This window comes from Heliangelus exortis, chromosome 1, assembly GCF_036169615.1.
Source record: "Heliangelus exortis chromosome 1, bHelExo1.hap1, whole genome shotgun sequence".
Lineage (NCBI taxonomy): Eukaryota > Metazoa > Chordata > Aves > Apodiformes > Trochilidae > Heliangelus > Heliangelus exortis.
This window is the reverse complement of record NC_092422.1, coordinates 162699622-162717193: the sequence shown is the minus strand read 5'-3', so window position 1 is coordinate 162717193 and position 17572 is coordinate 162699622. Positions and strand designations below refer to the sequence as shown.

General features: G+C 38.8%; 1 protein-coding gene across 2 annotated transcripts in view; it reads left to right on the top strand.

Annotated features, from left to right (window-relative positions):
• Nucleotides 1-3672: 3672 nt before the first annotated feature.
• The window catches only part of NUP107 (nucleoporin 107), a 30271-nt gene continuing 16371 nt past the window's right edge, over nt 3673-17572 (top strand). Inside the window, exons 1-11 of one of the 2 annotated variants that reach the window (XM_071733446.1) lie at nt 3673-3854; nt 4653-4738; nt 5904-5993; nt 10272-10408; nt 10966-11101; nt 11607-11710; nt 13556-13683; nt 13934-13982; nt 15322-15393; nt 15866-15954; nt 16863-16941. In XM_071733446.1, coding sequence (XP_071589547.1) covers nt 3847-3854; nt 4653-4738; nt 5904-5993; nt 10272-10408; nt 10966-11101; nt 11607-11710; nt 13556-13683; nt 13934-13982; nt 15322-15393; nt 15866-15954; nt 16863-16941 — 978 coding nt within the window. In that variant the 5' untranslated portion in view covers nt 3673-3846. The remainder of the gene's footprint in view (nt 3855-4652; nt 4739-5903; nt 5994-10271; nt 10409-10965; nt 11102-11606; nt 11711-13555; nt 13684-13933; nt 13983-15321; nt 15394-15865; nt 15955-16862; nt 16942-17572) is intronic. The other variant, XM_071733445.1, reaches the window with a different exon arrangement.

Genomic DNA, 17572 nt, shown 5'->3' with positions numbered 1-17572 from the left:
GCATACCTGTTTGTAAAGTTAGCTTATGCTTACAGTCACAGGTTGTGACTGCTTTATTTCCACCCTAATCTGCAATTGGTATATGTCAGTATTTAAATGTCTGAGCTTTCTATGGAAAAAGTAATGTTTATGTCCTGAAATTATATATAAAGTATTATTTAATTGCACATTTCCTATTAGGGCTCTTTCCTGTCAGTATGAATTTATTTCTTATATGTTACCTTGTTACTAATGTCCTTCTTAACTCAAATTTTTCTGTAAAATGGATGTCTACTTGCTGAACTTACAAGACTATTTTGAGACTTTGTGGGTTGTTTTCAGGTGTCCTAACGACCACTGCAAGCTCAAACTATTACTGCTTTTCTGTGTAAGAGAACATAACTTGTGGAAAAGTATTTCAGTTAGATACAATTTCATAACATGCACTGATGATGCCATGCTAAAAGATGGAGGTGGGAGGAGAATCCTGCTGGAATATGGATTAAACTTTGGCTTTCTCCTTTTCTGGTGTGGTTAGAGTTGCTGTTTCTTCATGGATGAACACTGAAGGTTTTCTACTCTTAAAATGATGGACAAACCATAGATGAATCAAACTTGATAGTTTTTTCCCCAACATTTTCTCATCTTTGCCAGTTTAGTGAGTAAAAGAGGGATATACTTTGCCATAGTGCTGTGCTAGTTCTAGAAAGACTTCAGTTTAGACATACCAATAACAAACTTTTTTCTAGATGGTCAAAAGTAGTTTATATACAGCTGTCTGTAGCAATTCTTGAACTGTAAAATGAAGATGCAGCCACGCTTAAGCATAGACGAAACTTCGTCCAGTTTTAAACTGCAGTCCCAACAGCATTAGATTATTCTTCAGCTCATAGCTTTTATTTTGCTTGTGTATGGGGAGGATACTAAAAGCAAAGAAGTTGTTGCTCAAATATGAAACAAATGCAGTTGCCTGTAGATCTCCTTTAAGGTACCAACAGAGAAGCAGAGCTTTTACTCCAATTAGTCTCTTATTTCTGAGTCTAAAGCCATCTTATGTTTTTCTCTGAAAGGTTTATGATCAACCTGAAGATTCCTTGAACCTAAATAAACTTTTCTGTTCTATAAAGTAAAACTCTGGAACCATACTTTTATTTCTCATAAAACTTGCATTCTTGGTATGAATCTGTAAGTGAAGTTTTGTGGTCTTGATTTTGTTCTCAGTGTTACAATATCTGGGTTTTAAACAGCTAAATGTGGATTTGGCTTCTTTTTTCTGTGTTTGGGTTTGTCAGTGGTTTGTTTTTTTTTTTTTTCTAAATACCCTCCAAAGCAATTTATTTTCAGAATTTTGACTCACCGAGCAGAGGGTGGCTTCCTGTTTTCAATGAGATGTTCTTTGGGGAGAGATTTGTGAATGGAGAAAGGAATGTCTTCATCATTCCACTGTACTCACTTCAGCTTCAAGAAGTACTATTTCTGCCAAACAACAACTTCTACTACAGCTTCATTGTTTTAAGAAAGTTCACCGTCACCAGGATTTGATTTTTCTTTTTTATTTTTTTTAGGTTGTGGGTGGGGTGAGCTACCTAATATGAAATACATTGTCATTTCTAATTAATTCATGTAGTGTCTTCAGTATTACAAACTTCTGGAGAAGAATCTTTCTGCAATCTTGTATACTGGGTGACTTTATTATAGAGTGACTGAATTATAATAGAAGTTACAGTTCCTTCTCTGGTCAGTATACTTTACCTTTTCATACTGTGTGGCATTTTTACCTTCTCCTTTTAATTCCAGCAAGGAGTCAGTAGCATCACTCTCGTACTAAGTACAAAAAGCTACGTGTGAAATCTCAGCTCTCAAAAATTGGGTTTACTGCTTGTAACATGCCCAGTGCAGCGAAGACCCCCAGCACTATTGTCATTCTTTTCAGACACAAATAAAATGGCTGGTACAAATATGTCTCTTTCTTTTTTCTTTCAAACAAAATAGAGGTTTTAGCTGAGCTTCCCCAGGAGGAATAAGCGTGGGAATTGGTTTGTTTAGGGTGAGACCCCTGCCAGAAAGCATTAATTTGAGAGTCAACACAGGTGTTGCAATATTAAACAAGCACAAAAAAAGTTAAAAAGTTCAGCTGGTTTGGTTTGGGGTTTTTTTTAAGTTTCCTTGCATCTAAATGTAAAAAAGTTTAAAATTTCCCACTTCCAGGAATGTTTAATGTAAGAAAAGATGGGCTAAAATATGAGCTTTCTTCCTTTATTGCACAGAGGCAAATTATAGTGCAAGTTCAACCTTTTCTTTGTATTGAATGCAGCTGTGCTGCTATCACACACTGACCAAGAGCTGTGTGGTGCCCTTGTTTTTGATAGCTCTGGATTAAGACTACAGTTTTGTACATGCAGATAGCACTTCTGCAACTTAGAAATGTATTAGGATAATTTATTTGATTTGGGAGCTGTCTATATTAAAACACTTTGTCAAGGTAATTCGAGTTTTGAGTTACTGAACTTGCTTTTCATCTAGCATATCCTGAACTTTAACCTAGTAAATCCTCTAATCCCACTGTCTTCATAGGAGGCTATTATGGAGCAGAAGAATCTCTGGTGTTGGCAATTAACCTGCCATGTTTCTGATAGTTGTGCTGGCTGCCAAGTTGTCTTTGCTTGTCCTGCCTCTTAAACATGGAATGTTGCCACCTCTCATGATATCCTGACTACATGGCTGCAGTTAGGATCAGTATTTTTAGTTATGAATTGAAATATAGAGTTCTTTATATCAATGATTGAAAAAAAGTGCATTCCATTCTGCTTCTTGGAAGTGTCGGATGTTTGTCTAAGACTTTCCCCTCTTTTTTTTTTTTTTTTTTTTTATCAAATATTTGACCCAAGCTTCTCCACTTTCTTCTTGTGAAAATTGTGAGGTCAGGCTCTTCAGCAGCTTCAGTGAGAGGCCAAGCTGGGCTGCCCTGGCATTTGCTCAACATCTTAAGAGAGCTCTGGGACTTTGCATGATGTCTTCCAATTCTGCTGCCTTTTGCAGCTGTTTTCAGATTTATCTTCCCATATAAGGAATTCAAATGCCCAATTTGTTTGAAGTAGCCCCAAACACAGCTGAGTACTTCCAAGTGTATGAACTACTGCCAGTAGCTCTCATTTGTACTGAGAGGGCAGTAACAAAATTTTAACCATGTTTTCCTGTTTAAAAGTATGCAAAACACATTTTGGGGAGGAAGACGAGGTAGTTTTGTTAACTTCCTTAGTTTGTCCTGAGAAGAGGGTGAGTGCAGTTACCCCACATGGTAGTTACTACTACTCGTGGTACCAACAGCCTGAGCCAACAGAGGGGGAAGCGGGAAAGAAGAGAAACAGCCCCCAGTTTGTGAACGGCGGGGAACAGCCTCATCTTGCTAAATCCAAGGGCAGGAGGCACGGTGCTCCAGCTGAATGCATCGATATTTTGAGAATTGCATTCTTCTGTGTGGAAGGGGATTTTTTTTTTTTTTTTTTTTAATTTGGTCGCTGTCATCCCTCGGCCCAAGGAGTGACAGAGGAGAGCAGCCCTCAACCACCTGCCCCCCGGCAGAGCAGGAGCTGCTCCGTCACAGCCACGGCGTAACCCGTCTCCGGACACCTCAGGGGACTCAGCCGCCCCCCTCCAGCCCGGGTCTGGTCCCCTCTGGCTCGGGACCCTCTTAGCATTCGGTCCCGTCCCCTGCAGGCTGGGTCCCTGTGCAGCGCAGGCGCGTTGCGGTGCGGCGGCCCCGCCTGGGCCGGGCGGAAGGTCGCCCCTCTCCTTCCGGGCCGCCGGGCTGGAGCCGGTGGAGGCGGGAACACTCGAGCCCGGGGCTGCGCCGGGGCTGAGGCCGCCATGGAGAGGTGGGAGAGGGGGGAAAGCCGGGAGAGGCTGTTGTGGGGGCTGCTGTGGGGGCGGGCGCTGCTGTCCCGGGGGAGCGCGGCCTCCGCCTGAGGGTGCGGTGGGAGGTGCGGAGGGGAGCGGTGTGTGCGCGCAGTGCTGGCGGGGATACCCGGGGCAAAGCTGGGCCGGGTTCTGAGGGGGATCGAAGGCCAGCGAGAGCTTTAAATCAGTTTGGTTTCTTACGGGATGTATCTGTAATTTCAGTGTGAGCTTTTAGTTGCGTAGGAGGGGGTGAGCAGGGCCTTTGCAGGGTGCTCCGCAGACAGGCTGACTGGGCAGATACAGCTCTGGCCTTTACGCTCTGCAGCCTCTCGTTTGCCTTTTACTGATATTAAGGATTCTTTTCCCCCCATTCTGCAAGAAAGGAACTTTCTCAGTCCGTGGTGATTTTTGTGTCTGCAGAAAGAAAAATCAAATCGTGAAATCATATTCTTTCAATTGAATGTTTTCTATTCAGAATTCCTTCTCGTAGTGACATCTCTTGCCAGCTGGCATTGTTTTTGACATTATTTTAGTTTTATTTAAGACAGTGTGGTGTAGGAGGAACAACGTGTGGGTTTCCAGGCAAGCTCATTTTCCCGAGCAGATGAGCAGTACCAGGTGTCCTCTAGAGGAAACTGGACATCAGTACTAGAATTAGAGGTGGCTTATGTTTTTTTTTAAGTTTTCCAGTCATAGAATTACTTAAAGCAACAGAAGTCTTCTATGTTCTGCTTGGATTCACTTGCTTACTTTGTGCCTATATTGCTGTTCTATAGAAATGGTTTTGGAGACATGCCATCCCCCTGCGACACAGAGATTGCCAGACCTGGAAGGAAGCAAAGCTCTCAGAAAAGAGTTTCTAGTATCCTTTTTCTGTAAAGATTTTTTTATCTTCTCTTTAATCTCTTAACTTTTAACTTCTCTTTAACTCTTTAATCGTTGCTTGCTGTGTTCACAGGGTGCATATATCTTTACCACTGCTTTGATTTTGAGCTTGTTGAGAATGGGTTTCAAATATGCAGCAAATTGCTCATTATTTTATACCTATTTAGAGTGAGGAATGTATGAATATATTGGTGAATAATTAACTGTTAAGTGTTCTGAAGTCAACATTTTGCTATTGAACTTTTACATTTTCCCTTCTGTAGCCCTTTTTCTGTATGTCATTTTCATGCATTAAGGACAAAAGTTAAAAAACTGTGATTGCAATATCTAAAAACTACTGAGGGGGTATATTTATGATTGGCTGAAAGTGTGACTGCAAAATCTGGATGAGTTTTGTTTTGCAAAATACCATGTTTTCAGCAACACATTACATTGGTCTTTATAGAATAATACAAGGCTAAGGCAAAAGATGCAATTCTCTGCCTTTGCATGGGATTGTATTTCCTCTGAATGAAATTTTCTCTCTCCCCTTCTTTTCCCCCAGTTGTACTCTCAAACCACATCAAAGCTGTTGTAGGGGTGGCTCAGAACAAATTATTCAGTAGACTTTAGGGAAACTAAAAGGTTGTCAAAATGCTTGACTGTATTTTCACGTTTGTGGGTTGAACATGATTGCAGAGATGTGGCATTACCTATCCCCTAATCTTGTGCCATGACTTGTGTGTAGCAGGGTGTTTCACAGGTTTTTGTGGGCTTGTGAACTCATGTTAATGTCAGTCCAGAAAACTGTGTGAGTCACAGCTGATTCCATTCCCTAGCTTTTTTGAAAAATGAAGTTTGCTCCATTATATCTTCATTTTACGGTTTTATGTTCTTTTGCATGTATCATGTTATCAGACTATTGTGATTATTCAGTGTATCTTAGCTTTCCATCCACAGTAATTGTACAGACAATTTTAAGTTTCCACAACATTTTTTCCCCCGCTTACTTACAGGGGCTTTCTGGTGTAGTCTGAAAGGTGTGCAATCCTGGTAATATTTGAGCTGCAGCAAAATATTTTTCCTTTCAGGTATTCACAGTAATTTTGAACAGAGTTGAAAGATTGTCCAGTAGCCTGTTCCTTAACTTGTTCATCAATCAGTTCTTACATCCCTGGATGACACTATTGGAAACATGACACCCAGAGGACAGTTGATTTCCCGAACTCCTGGTTCTTTACTTCGCCAGCCAGGTAAAAATACTTTCTTTAGTATTTAGGCAGAGAGGTTCCATGCTCAGGCTTCATAATTGTGAACAGTTCATAATGAGAAAGCCATGGACATACTGTAATGCATCCAGTGAAGAGCCACACGTTCTATTAGGGGACTGGAGTGTCTGTTATATGAGGAGGTACTGGGATTGTTTATCCTGAGAAAGGGAAGTCTTGTCAGTGTGCATGGAAGGGAGTAAAGAGGTAGCCAGGCTCATCTTGGTGGTGCTCAGTGGAAAGACAAGAGGCAATAGTCACAACAAGAAATGCAGGAAATTCTGTTTAAGTGTAAGAAAAAGTTTTTTACAGTAAGGGTGATTGAGCACTAGAACTGGTTGCCTACACAGTCTGTAGAGCCTCCATCCTTGGAGATAACCAGAGCTGACTGGACAAGGTCCTGAGGAGCCTTTATAGCTGGCATGGCTTTGGGGAAGGGGTTGGAGCAGGTGGTCTGCAGGGGTTCCTTCCAAACTGCACTACATGGTGATTCTGTGGTTCTGCAGTTGAACACTTTTATAATTATGGAGAAAAACACCTCGCAGCAATCAACATGCATGTCTATATGTTATATACTTCTGCTATTGTATGCCAATGGATTTTCACCTTTCAATTTTTAGAGGATATTTGGCATCATTTTCTTTGCTTGGCACAAGACTATATCCAGTATCATTTCAGTTTCTCTCAAGAACCATGCTGAAACTCATACTTGCCTTACTAGTCAGAAATCTTAATTTCTTTTTCTTTCTTTCTTTTTTTTTTTTTTTTTTTTACAACCTTCTTTTGGCTTTGCAATAGCTTTTAATTCTTCAAGATTGTCTGGTGTGTTGTGTTTCTTCAGTTATTTATCCATCTTTGTTTTTGTGGCAGGTAAATTATGTTGCTGATATTTCTACCAGGTGCATTTATTGGTTGCATCAGTGAATTATTTCCCTCTCCACTAGCAGAAGAAATTGAGTAGCTCACTTCACAGAAGTGGGAAAAGGCTGTGGAACCACACGTGGTGGATAGGGTCAGGTTTCCCTGAAATCTTCTGATCTTGGCTATTATATTTTGCATCAACTGACACATATTAGAGACGTATTAGTCTTAGGACAGTGCAAATATAGTTCCAGAGAGACTGATTTTTCATGATTTTTCAGGGTTCCTGAGAAAGAGAAGTTCTGTGTAGCCCTTGCTTGTTCTTGTTTAATATCTAGTGGCTTCTGTGTAGGAATCCAGCAGCAAAGACAAATGCTGTTCGTATCAGCCACCTTCTTGAGCACAAGCTCCTTGTGTGTCAGTGTTGGCAGCTCTCTTGGTGGAACTGGATGTTGTTCTTAATGTTGACAACACTACACAAACTGCAAAAGGATCTAACCTCTTCAAGCCTCTTTCACTGGTTGTGGCTGAAATACACATGCCCATTCCTCACAGTTCCATGCCATCACCAGGGCTTACTTCCCGTTTCCTTGTTACAGTCTCTTCCTTTATTCTTTATTTTGTCATCATTTCAGACATATAAGGGATTTCTCTTATCCATCACCATCTAGCCCCTGTGTTTTCCATCATGCTCCCAGAGGAAGGTGGCATCTTCTGCTGCTCCACATCCTCCTTGCAGGAATTCTTGGAGATAGATGTTTCTTGTTTTAAGATACAAGCATTGTCTGTCATACTGTGATGGTCAGAGAGCACTTCAAAACCAAGTAGCTTTTTTTTTTCACTTTTATCTTTAGATTAGAATGTTTATACCATCTTGACCATTATCTGTCTTCAGTTCTTAATTTCAGATAGTGTGTTGATCTAATAGCTTGACATGATTTTGTCATTATGAAGTTGCTGGTTTGTCTATTTTCATGAAGCCCAACAGTACATAATCCCAGTGGGAGGTAGTGCACAGTTTTCTTTTCTAGCATCTGCCCCAAAATTTATGTCAGGTGAAGGTAGGGATCATAGATGCAAAAAATAGACTGATCAGCAGTACAGAGTACAGAGATGTTACATCAGAAATGGTATTAACAGACAACATATTCTTTGTTAACATAACTTTTTTTGTTTTTAACTTCAGAAGGAGGTTTCTTAATATTGATTCTTTCCACAAATTTCCCTACCTTCCCTTTCCTGACAGTTATCTACATGTATGGCTGTGATTTGTGATAAGCTTTCTTCAAACAGCATGTAGTCCTTACAGAAGGTTTGCTTTTTGACATTCCTGCACTATTTAATCCAAAGACTGATACGTGTCATTACAGCTCTGCATTTCTCCTTTGTATTCTTCTGTTTTACCCCTGCTGCTGCACTGTACAGATTTTCTGATAGCCCCAAGTGTCACCTGCAACATAGGCTGGAGCTACTTTCCTTTCACATTGTCTGAAAATTCTGCAGCAGACAAAACATCATTTTTTTCACTCCTGTTTCTGCTCCCATTGTACAGTCCCATTCCTGTAGTGGAACATAAAAAGTGTTTTATCAAGGGTATCTGTTACCCAAGGAGACTTTTTTTGCTTCCTAGGATGTCAGTTACTCCTAATTGTGAGGTTTGTGTATTAGGAACTGTATTTGAATGTTAACATCCTTCTTTTCTGCCACCCTGTAAATACCTAACCCTTGAATGTATTGTACCATATGGATACGTAGCAGTTGTTTTTAGGTTTCATGGAGGAGAATGATGAGCTGTTAGCATTTTAAATGCTTTGATCTGCAACTTCAGAGTCAGACTGTTAGTGTTAGTGGCCATAATTCTAGTTCAGATTGATCTGACTCTTTGATCTTCAGTATGCCTCACTTTCATGTCTCAAGAGTGTAGAGAAAAATTATTTGTGGTGATTCAAGATACGTGCCAATTCAAGGGCATAAACCCTGACACAGAAGTTCAACTGTTTGATTGTTCTTCAATTTCCTTCATCTGTTTGAAACTTAACAAGTAGAAAATCAAATCTACCTATTGATGCAGAGCTGTTAAGGGTCCTTGTGCCTGTTTGCAAAAATGACCTTACCCTCTCATACTTTAAAGCTTTCAGAGATCTGACCGGATACATTCTTGCCAGTCTTCAGGACCGGGCACATTCCAAGAAAGTTCTATTTACCTCATGCACTGGAGGAAAAAAAAAAGGAAAAAAAGTGCCATAGGAATGTAGGATCATCTGCTTCCAAACTGGATAGAGTCTCATGGAGAAACTGAACGTGTTCTTTATTTTGTGATTGTATATGTTGTTGTAGGCATCTTTGATGCCTCTGATTTTAGCAGTCCTCAAGTCGAAAAGGGAACATTAAGGACCTCGCTACTGACTGAAGCTGTCTTGGAGCTGCTGTTGAGAGTTGTACAGGCACTTCTTGCTCCAAATTTGCTCACAAAACATTGTGTCTTTCCCTCATTACCACTGCTGATGTTGCTCTTGATTTGGCTGTCACTGTCTTGACACAGCCAGTTGTTTTAGATGGCTCCCCAGCCTGTCTGATTGACAATGGGACCAAAGCAGCTACTGTCTTGATGTGAGTTCTGTGGTCCTTGGGCTGTGTGAAGGGCTGTTGTGGCAGAGCTTCCTGTTGTCATAGGATTTGGCATTTATCATCTTGCAAAGCAATGCCTCTGTTTTTAGTATGGGTCATATATTCCTGGGAACAGTAGGCACTGCACTGATGTGCAGGAGTATCTGGAGCAGATGTAGTGCTTTGGTAGAGTGACTTTTGGCTGCCATTTGCTTTAAGAGTTTGGAGACCAGTTGCCAAGAAAGAGTGGTGGGAGATTTATTGGTATTTATTGGTAGGAGCATACCAATGAATTCTTTAGTAACTAAAGGTGTGTCACATATTCAGTGAATATATACACTTGCATTCAACTTGGCCTCAAACTTCTGTCTGGAGTGCTGCTGCGTGTGAGGAAGAACCAATGATACAGTTTCTCCTTATGTTTATCCCTGCACTACTAGAAAAAACAGGGCTTGAATGTGCTCCAGACTTGGTCAGCAGGGTTTTTATATAACCCTAGCATAACCGGGTGTGTAATTGTTAAGTTCTATTATTGATAACTAACTTCCTTATTTCCAAGTGTAGTTGGGCCCAAGACTTGTTTTTCTTATATAGTTGGTATCTGTGGGTGTGGTACAAGTCCTCTGATAGGAGGAGAATGAAGATGGACAGGAGCAAGTTACTTCTCCATCAGATTGGTTCATCTGTTTCCTGTGTAACTGAGTAGAATTTCATAAATATTTCCATCTCTGTTACAAAATTTCCTTCGGCACTCCTTGATAGAGTGTGGTAATCTTAAATACTTGTTCTTTTCAGAAAAAGCTCTCTGTATTTCAGGCACTGCACTAAATAGAAGCTCCATGAAGCTGTCAGATATGTCTGCCATCCTGGGAACAGGAGGGAAATCTCCTCTGATTCTACAGACTTCTGGACTTTTGGGCAATCTTTCAGTGGTAAGATGATTCAAGTACTTTTTCCTCTTTCGTTCCTGTGAAACTTAGAAGAAACTACAAGTTTACAGTTTTCAAGGACAAACTGTGGGTGACACAAGCTTCCTACCACTGCTATTGCTTCTTGCTACTAGTAATATTTATCACTGTGGTGTTCTTTGAGATGATGCAGTGAGGATTAATAGTGTTTTAAGGACCTGGTAAATACACCATGTGCATTAAGCTAGTCCTTATAACTTTAGCTTGTGACTACAAAAGTCTTTGTTTACAAATTCTTCAAAGATAATTGTTCTGTGTCAGCAAGTTAAATCTTCAGGAGTTTTCTTATTTTATTGCTCTGCAGTATTGGGATTCACTTGGATGTTAAAGCTTGGACTTCAAAGAACAAGTTGTGACGAATTTCAGGCATAGTTGCACCTTATCTAAAGACAGCTGTGTCACTTTTGCTTTTTTAGAACTACTCTGTTTATAACATTCATGTAGCATGAAAAAACTTGGATCTATACTTATAATAAACTTGAGATGGCTCTTTATTGTCTTTGTTCTTCCTGTGCTTTTAGTTGGATGAAAGTAGCTGGACAATGGCACTCTCACCTCAGCAGACAGGAATGTTTGTCAATCTAGACATGTCCAACATGACAGAAGATGTCACTATGAGTGCTGTACTGTTGCGTGAGGATGATCCTGGGGAAGCTGGTGAGAAATCTCAAGTTTTCATAATAATTGACCACATCTTTTAATTGTGAGATATAGGGTTTTTTTCTTGTGTTATTTTGCTGATATTTCCTTGTCAAAACCAGTCTAGTTAAAGTTCAGGAAGTTAGTATCTTCCAGTTAATGTAGTTTTGAGGGTTTGTGTCTTCTCTGAAACTTGATGGCACAAATGGGATGCTCTGGTGATGTGAGATGCAAACTGTGGAGATAAGCAGCTTATTTTATTGTTAAAATTTTTGCAAATAAGAGGTTTACAACCAAGGTTTATAATGATTTGACTTACCTCATAGCTCCTGTGTGCCTTAGTTGATCAGTTGTTCTGATTTTATGCAATATGGGATATGAGCACTTCATACATGTAGATTTACACAAGACGAGATGCATTGTCATCAGAAGGATTTTTTTTATTTTTTTTTTTTAGTTTATTGGGGTTTTTTACCAAGTCATGCCTGACTAATATGGCTGTTTCTTCTTAAATCTGTTCTAGCTACTATGAGCATGTATTCAGATTTTCTGCATTCCTTCCTGAAGCACACATCAACCACTGTTTTCGATCTTGTGGATGAGTATGAAAATATTTGTAACAGTCAGGTAAGTAGTTGGCTTGGTTTCTTACTTACTTTATGTCACAATCCCTTCCCTATGTAATAGTACAGCTTTTTGTATTTAAGCTGAGAAGTCACAGGGGTTAGCATAGGTGCATTAAGTCTTCCATCTGATTGCCCACGTGTGAGTCACTGAACACTAGCACTGGATAGCATCTCTCTTCCCTCAGGCACTACTTTGGCATAAGAACACCCATTGTGTAGCTTGCTGAACACTAAAGATGTCATCTGGCTGCCATTCCACTGCAAGTGTCAAGTGACAATAAACGAGCAGATGCATAGATGTTTTTGTTAGTGATGATAAGATGGTTTAAAAAGTAAATCTTTCTGGTGGGTATAAATAAATAAAATTGTTACATTATGACGCTTTACGATTTTTTTGCTGCGTTACTGACAAGCTGGCAGTGGAGGTCTCAACATTAGATTTAAGGTCTCTGCTTTTAGACAGTTTTTTATTTGATTGGCTGTTGGCTGACAGTTTGGGATCAGCAGGGATTGACAGTTTGAAAGTAAGAAATTACGATACTTCTGCTGGTAAGTGTTGATCACAAAAGAGACAGGTGGGCAGGCTATTTTTTTTTTTTAAGAGACTTCATATCTGAGTCTGGTTAAAAAATGTGTTTGTTTTGTGCAAATTTTGTTTTGAGGCTGAGGTGGAGAATGCTGAGCTCTTTAGTGAGGTGTGTACCACAGGTGTGATCCCAAATGGGAAGCAGGCAGGAGAAGGAAATCAAATGTGAACATGATTGCTTTGTGAGATGGTGAACTTCTGAGCTGAAATGGAAAAGAAAGTCTCTTCCATTCTTCCTGTTTGAGACTAGGGATACCATCTACCAAGATCATGGAATATCAAGTGGTTGTTTTAAGCCAAGTGGGACTGGGGGGAGTTGAGTGGACGTTGCCAAGGACCTACAAAAGCAGCATGAAGGATGCTGCTCCAAGAATTGGGTTAGGTGTTGCTAATGGGACTTTGGATAGGAGTAGATTGTGGGACAGCCCTGAGCTCTCATGCTGCCTCTCAGCTGTACCCTGAAGTCAGCCTGGTGACTCCTGTCAGCCATGAAGTCTTCATATTTTCTGTGAGGCTGTAGAAGGGAATGGAAGATCATGTTCCTCTCTTGCATTGTGATGGTACACCTCATTCTTTTGGCCAAATCTGTTGTTCACCTCTCACTCGAAAAACTGATGAATATATTGATGCCTGACAAATGGGATACACCTAAAATGTAACAAGTTTGGGGCTGTGAGTTCTCAGAAGTAGTAGCTACTGATGGAGAAGACTTGATTGTCTTAAGTTTTCTTCATAATAAATAAAAGAAAATATAATGTAGTTTTGTTTTTGTGATACTGCAAATTATGTGGTAACCAACAGTTTGGGTTTCTTCATTCAACAGAGCTAGAAAGGAAAGGGTACCTTTCAGGCACTGATAAATGCAGAAAATGTTTGTCATAAGTACAATAGGGCTGGCTTTGTTTGATATTGATGTATATGGAAAAAATGTTGAGGCTTGTGGTGGTTTGTTCTTTGGCTAGTTTTAGGTTTTTTTCTGTGGTTGCCTTCTCCCCTTCCCAATCTTTTGGTGCTCTTTTGGTGCCTTTTAGCTGATCAGCATAAACTGGTTTTCTCTTGGTTTATGACCTCTAGGCTGTGTTAATATTATTTTTGTTAATAATAAGGAGAATTTAAGGTGTGGATTATTATTTATTTTGAAGATTTGGTAATGAAACTTAGTTGTTGAAAGCATTCAGGGTAATGAAAGAATTGCTGCAATGGCTTAGAAAAAATACAGTGATGGGAAATATTAATTATGTGTAAATTTATTTACCTCAGGTGAATATACTAGGGAAAATAGTTTATCGGGCAACACCTGGACAGCAGAAGTTTTCAAAAACTGCCAGTGTCTTGTGGCTTCTCAAGCAAGAGATGGTAACTTGGAGGCTGTTGTCCTCACTTTATAGGTAATTCCTTTATGTTACTTCACTGAGCTGCATTTCTTGGATATGGTTTTAATAAGTGTTAATATATGTGTCCATTTTTTACCTATTTACAGAAATGTACGTTGTACGTGGGCCTATTCTTATTACCTTGGCAACTTTTAGTGTTGTTTTAAAAATATTTTTGTAAAGATTTTAAGTGCTTTCTTGTATGCATTCTGCTGAATTTTCTCAACTGTATTTTAATCATTAACAGTTTGCATTTTATTTCTAGAGACAGAATACAGTCTGCATTGGAAGATGAAACTGGGTTTGATATTACAGTAAGCTCAGACTTTTTGGGTTGTTGGTTTTTTAAGTGACAAAAAAAGCTAAATCAAAGCTAGATGCTTGTGGTTTATTTTTACAGTCTCAGTATTGCATCCAGTGAAAATTCAAAGGTGAAAGAATGTAAACAAAAATTGAACTGGTTTGATTTTTGTCAAGACAAATAATAATTTATTTCATATATTGTGAAAAGTGAATCTAAATATTCAGTTCTAAAGAGAAAATACTAATGTAAAAAATATCATACACTATACTTTGGTTTATTTCCTTAAGTGAATTTTCCACGTATATGTGGAATACTTAAATATAAGCTATTTATTTCTTTTTAAAAACTGCATCAGTAGCAATAATGTTCCCATAAGTTAGAGATAATTTTGTTTTGCCTAAAAGATCATGTTATGAACATGTTATCTCAAGCTGTCCTGCCTCTGCAATCCTGATTCCAATTTATCTTAAGAGAAATCCAAGTTTTCCAGTATTCTTGTTTCAGTGGTAGTCTCCTTGTCTCTGTCAATACAGTGCTTCCAGCATTTGCTGCCAGAATATGCTTAGGAAGACAAAACAAGAAGTGAAGTGACTCCACCTTTTTGAAATTTATGATTGCAGTTGTTTTTTTTCTCAGTCATGAAATAGCTTCCTCTAGGATTCCCACTGCTAAGCTGTCACTATCAAATTAAACACTATTGTGCCAAACCCCAGTCTCTCTTGTGTTTTTTAGGAAACTATCTTCTCTTTTTAGAATCGTAAAATGGTTTGGGTTGGAAGGGTCCTCTGAAGGTCATTTAGTTCAACCCCCCTGCAGTGAGCAGGGACAGATTTTACTAGATAATGTTCCTCAGAGCCCCATCCAATCTGAACTTTTTGTTGCAGGCATAATGAAAGGTAAATTAAAGCAGGAGAGAAGATAGATCACAGTTCTGGGGTTGATTTTTTTTTAGTTGGTTTTTCACTTCTTCATGTGAAGTGTGCATCATATGGTCTTGGAAAACGTAATCTCTTTTATGTAGACTGTAATAAATGGGGCTGAGGGTAGTGTGAGTGCAGTCAGTGGAATCAGTGGGTCTGCTATGGCCTACAGTGGTCTTTCTGTGGCCAAACATTTGTGAATTATTATCTGAATCCCATTTCTACAGGTTTTAGTGTAACTACATGTAAAAGAAAATCTATTTAAAGCAATGTAGAGTGTCATCCTTTCTTAAAGAAGGTGTAAGGGAGACATAGCATACTGAACTTGTAGAAAATTTAAGTTACTCTGCGTTCAGTTTAGTATTCAGAGTTTTATGGCAATTTTTCTTTTCCAGGAAGAAGAAATAATCTTTTTTTTTTTTCAAACAGGTTTTAACATCTAGTGAAAAGACAAGTGTAGACAACTTGTTTCAGAAAGATTCACTTGTTCGACAAAGCCAGGTATGACAAAAAGTTTTTAAAGATAGGAATAGGAATAGATCAGTAGACATTAAATGTTTATAACATTCATGTTCTAAGCACTTTATTAAGCTCTAGATTCACTGAAATGTGTTATTTTTTGTATAGGTAAAAATAATGCTCTTTAGTTTCTAAAGATCAGAAATGTTTTTCAGGCTAGCTTGGATGGGATGGAAGGCTTAGAGCAATTCCCATTGAGAGCATCTGTTACTGTTGATTGTGATTAATAAATTGTTAAGTATCACTGTAGTAGCTGCAGCATCTAGTGAGTAAGAGATTGAGTGACTAAACAGCCTTCATATTCAGTATTTAAAATGCAAGTGGAATAGTCCTCAGGATGTGTATACCTTTAATGACCACGTAGATAATTAGTACATCCAAAGATGAGAGAATAGCAGTTAAAATGTTATTTGTTGCATATTTGTTTTTTAAAGGCAATTTAATTTTGTTCCAGCTGGTGGTAGACTGGCTAGAGAGCATTGCCAAGGATGAAATTGGAGACTTCTCCGATAATATTGAATTTTATGCAAAATCTGTATATTGGTGAGTTCAGCTTTTCTTTGATTTTAGACATACTCTAAGCAAGATTCACAGAAACAGAAACAATCTCAAAAAGGAGTGGATTTTTAAAAGTTACTCAGTTAATTCACTTCTTTAAATTCTTATATTAAAAAATTGAGATTTTATTCCTACTCACCTGCTTTTGGGAGGCAAGAATGCTTTAAACTGAAAAAAAATATCAAAGCAATTTAATTTCATCTTAACCTGGATGCAGTTTTGATTTTGCATTGTATGGCACAATAGGAAATGATCACCTGCTGATCAGCCTGTTACTCACACTGGATAAAACCATTCTTACTGTGTTTCTCAGGACGTCACTTCTTTGGCTTTAATTTTTGCCTGGGACATTCTTGTCATCACTTTCTGTCATTGATGCTTCACCAGAAGCCATTATTGTCATCTTTATTATCATTGATGCCTTTTATGGCCAAAAAAACCCCAAAGCCTATCTTTGACTCTAGATCCCTAGAATAATAAACAGATGCCTGTTTTTAATGTCCACAGGATACAGGCTTTTGGAATTATGTGTTGATCCTGAGTTGAATTTCTGTCTCAGACTGACTTTATAGAGAATGCTAATGGGAAAATTTGCTCATGTAGAAATAGTTAAATATATAAATGACTGAAAATAAAGAATGTTTTTCGAAGAAATCAAAGCTATGTGAATTGATTCTTGTGAAATTATACTTCTTGTGAAATAGTACTTCTTGTGAAATATTCCATTTTCACAACAGTAACACAGTCCATTGATAAACCAACCAAACCGAGTCTGTATTTTCTGTAGCCAGATTCCATGTAAAAAAAAATATCTTTCAGTATTTGTGTCATATTAAAGGATGCTTGCTAAAAGAACCCTAACATTTTTCTCAAAAGCATTTCACTACTTTCAGGGAGAACACACTGCATACCCTAAAGCAGAGACAGTTAAGTACTTACATTGGGAGTTCTCGAGCTCTAGTAACAGAGTTGGTAAGTATTACTTTAAAACAAGATTTGGCTTCAGAATGGGTTAGAGAGCAGATATATGCTATTTTCACATTTTTAGATAGTTGTACTATCTAAAAATTGCAAAACATTTGAGTTGGAAAAGATGAAAATTAGTAAATTGGGAGGCAGGACACCCCTGGACAGCCTTTTGGGATATGTGAACTTCTGTTTTCTTTCAACAGTCACTTCCAGCACCCACCTACCCCCACATCCACCATCATAAGTACCTGTGGTCTGTTTGGTGTAGTAAATGGCTTTATTAGTACTACTTATGTCTGAAACAAACTCATGTTCCTAACTAGAAAAGCTTGTAAAAGTGTTTGGAAGTTCTTGCAGATCAGGGCTGTCTTTATACAATAGCTGGTATAAAGAAGCCAAGTCTTGATGGGGTTTCTTGAGAAATCCCATATAATTAAAGCTAATAAGAGGGGAATCCAGGAAAGGAAGGACTGTCCAGTAGAAGGAGGCAATGAACTGTGTCAGTGTCAACAAAGCAGTGGTAGAAGATCAGTTCAGTTGAGGAGTGGTCTGAGGTACTGATTGGCTTGAGAAAAATCTGTTCGAATTAAATAGTGTAGCTGTTGGGAAAAGCTTTCTCAATTAAAAGGTGGAG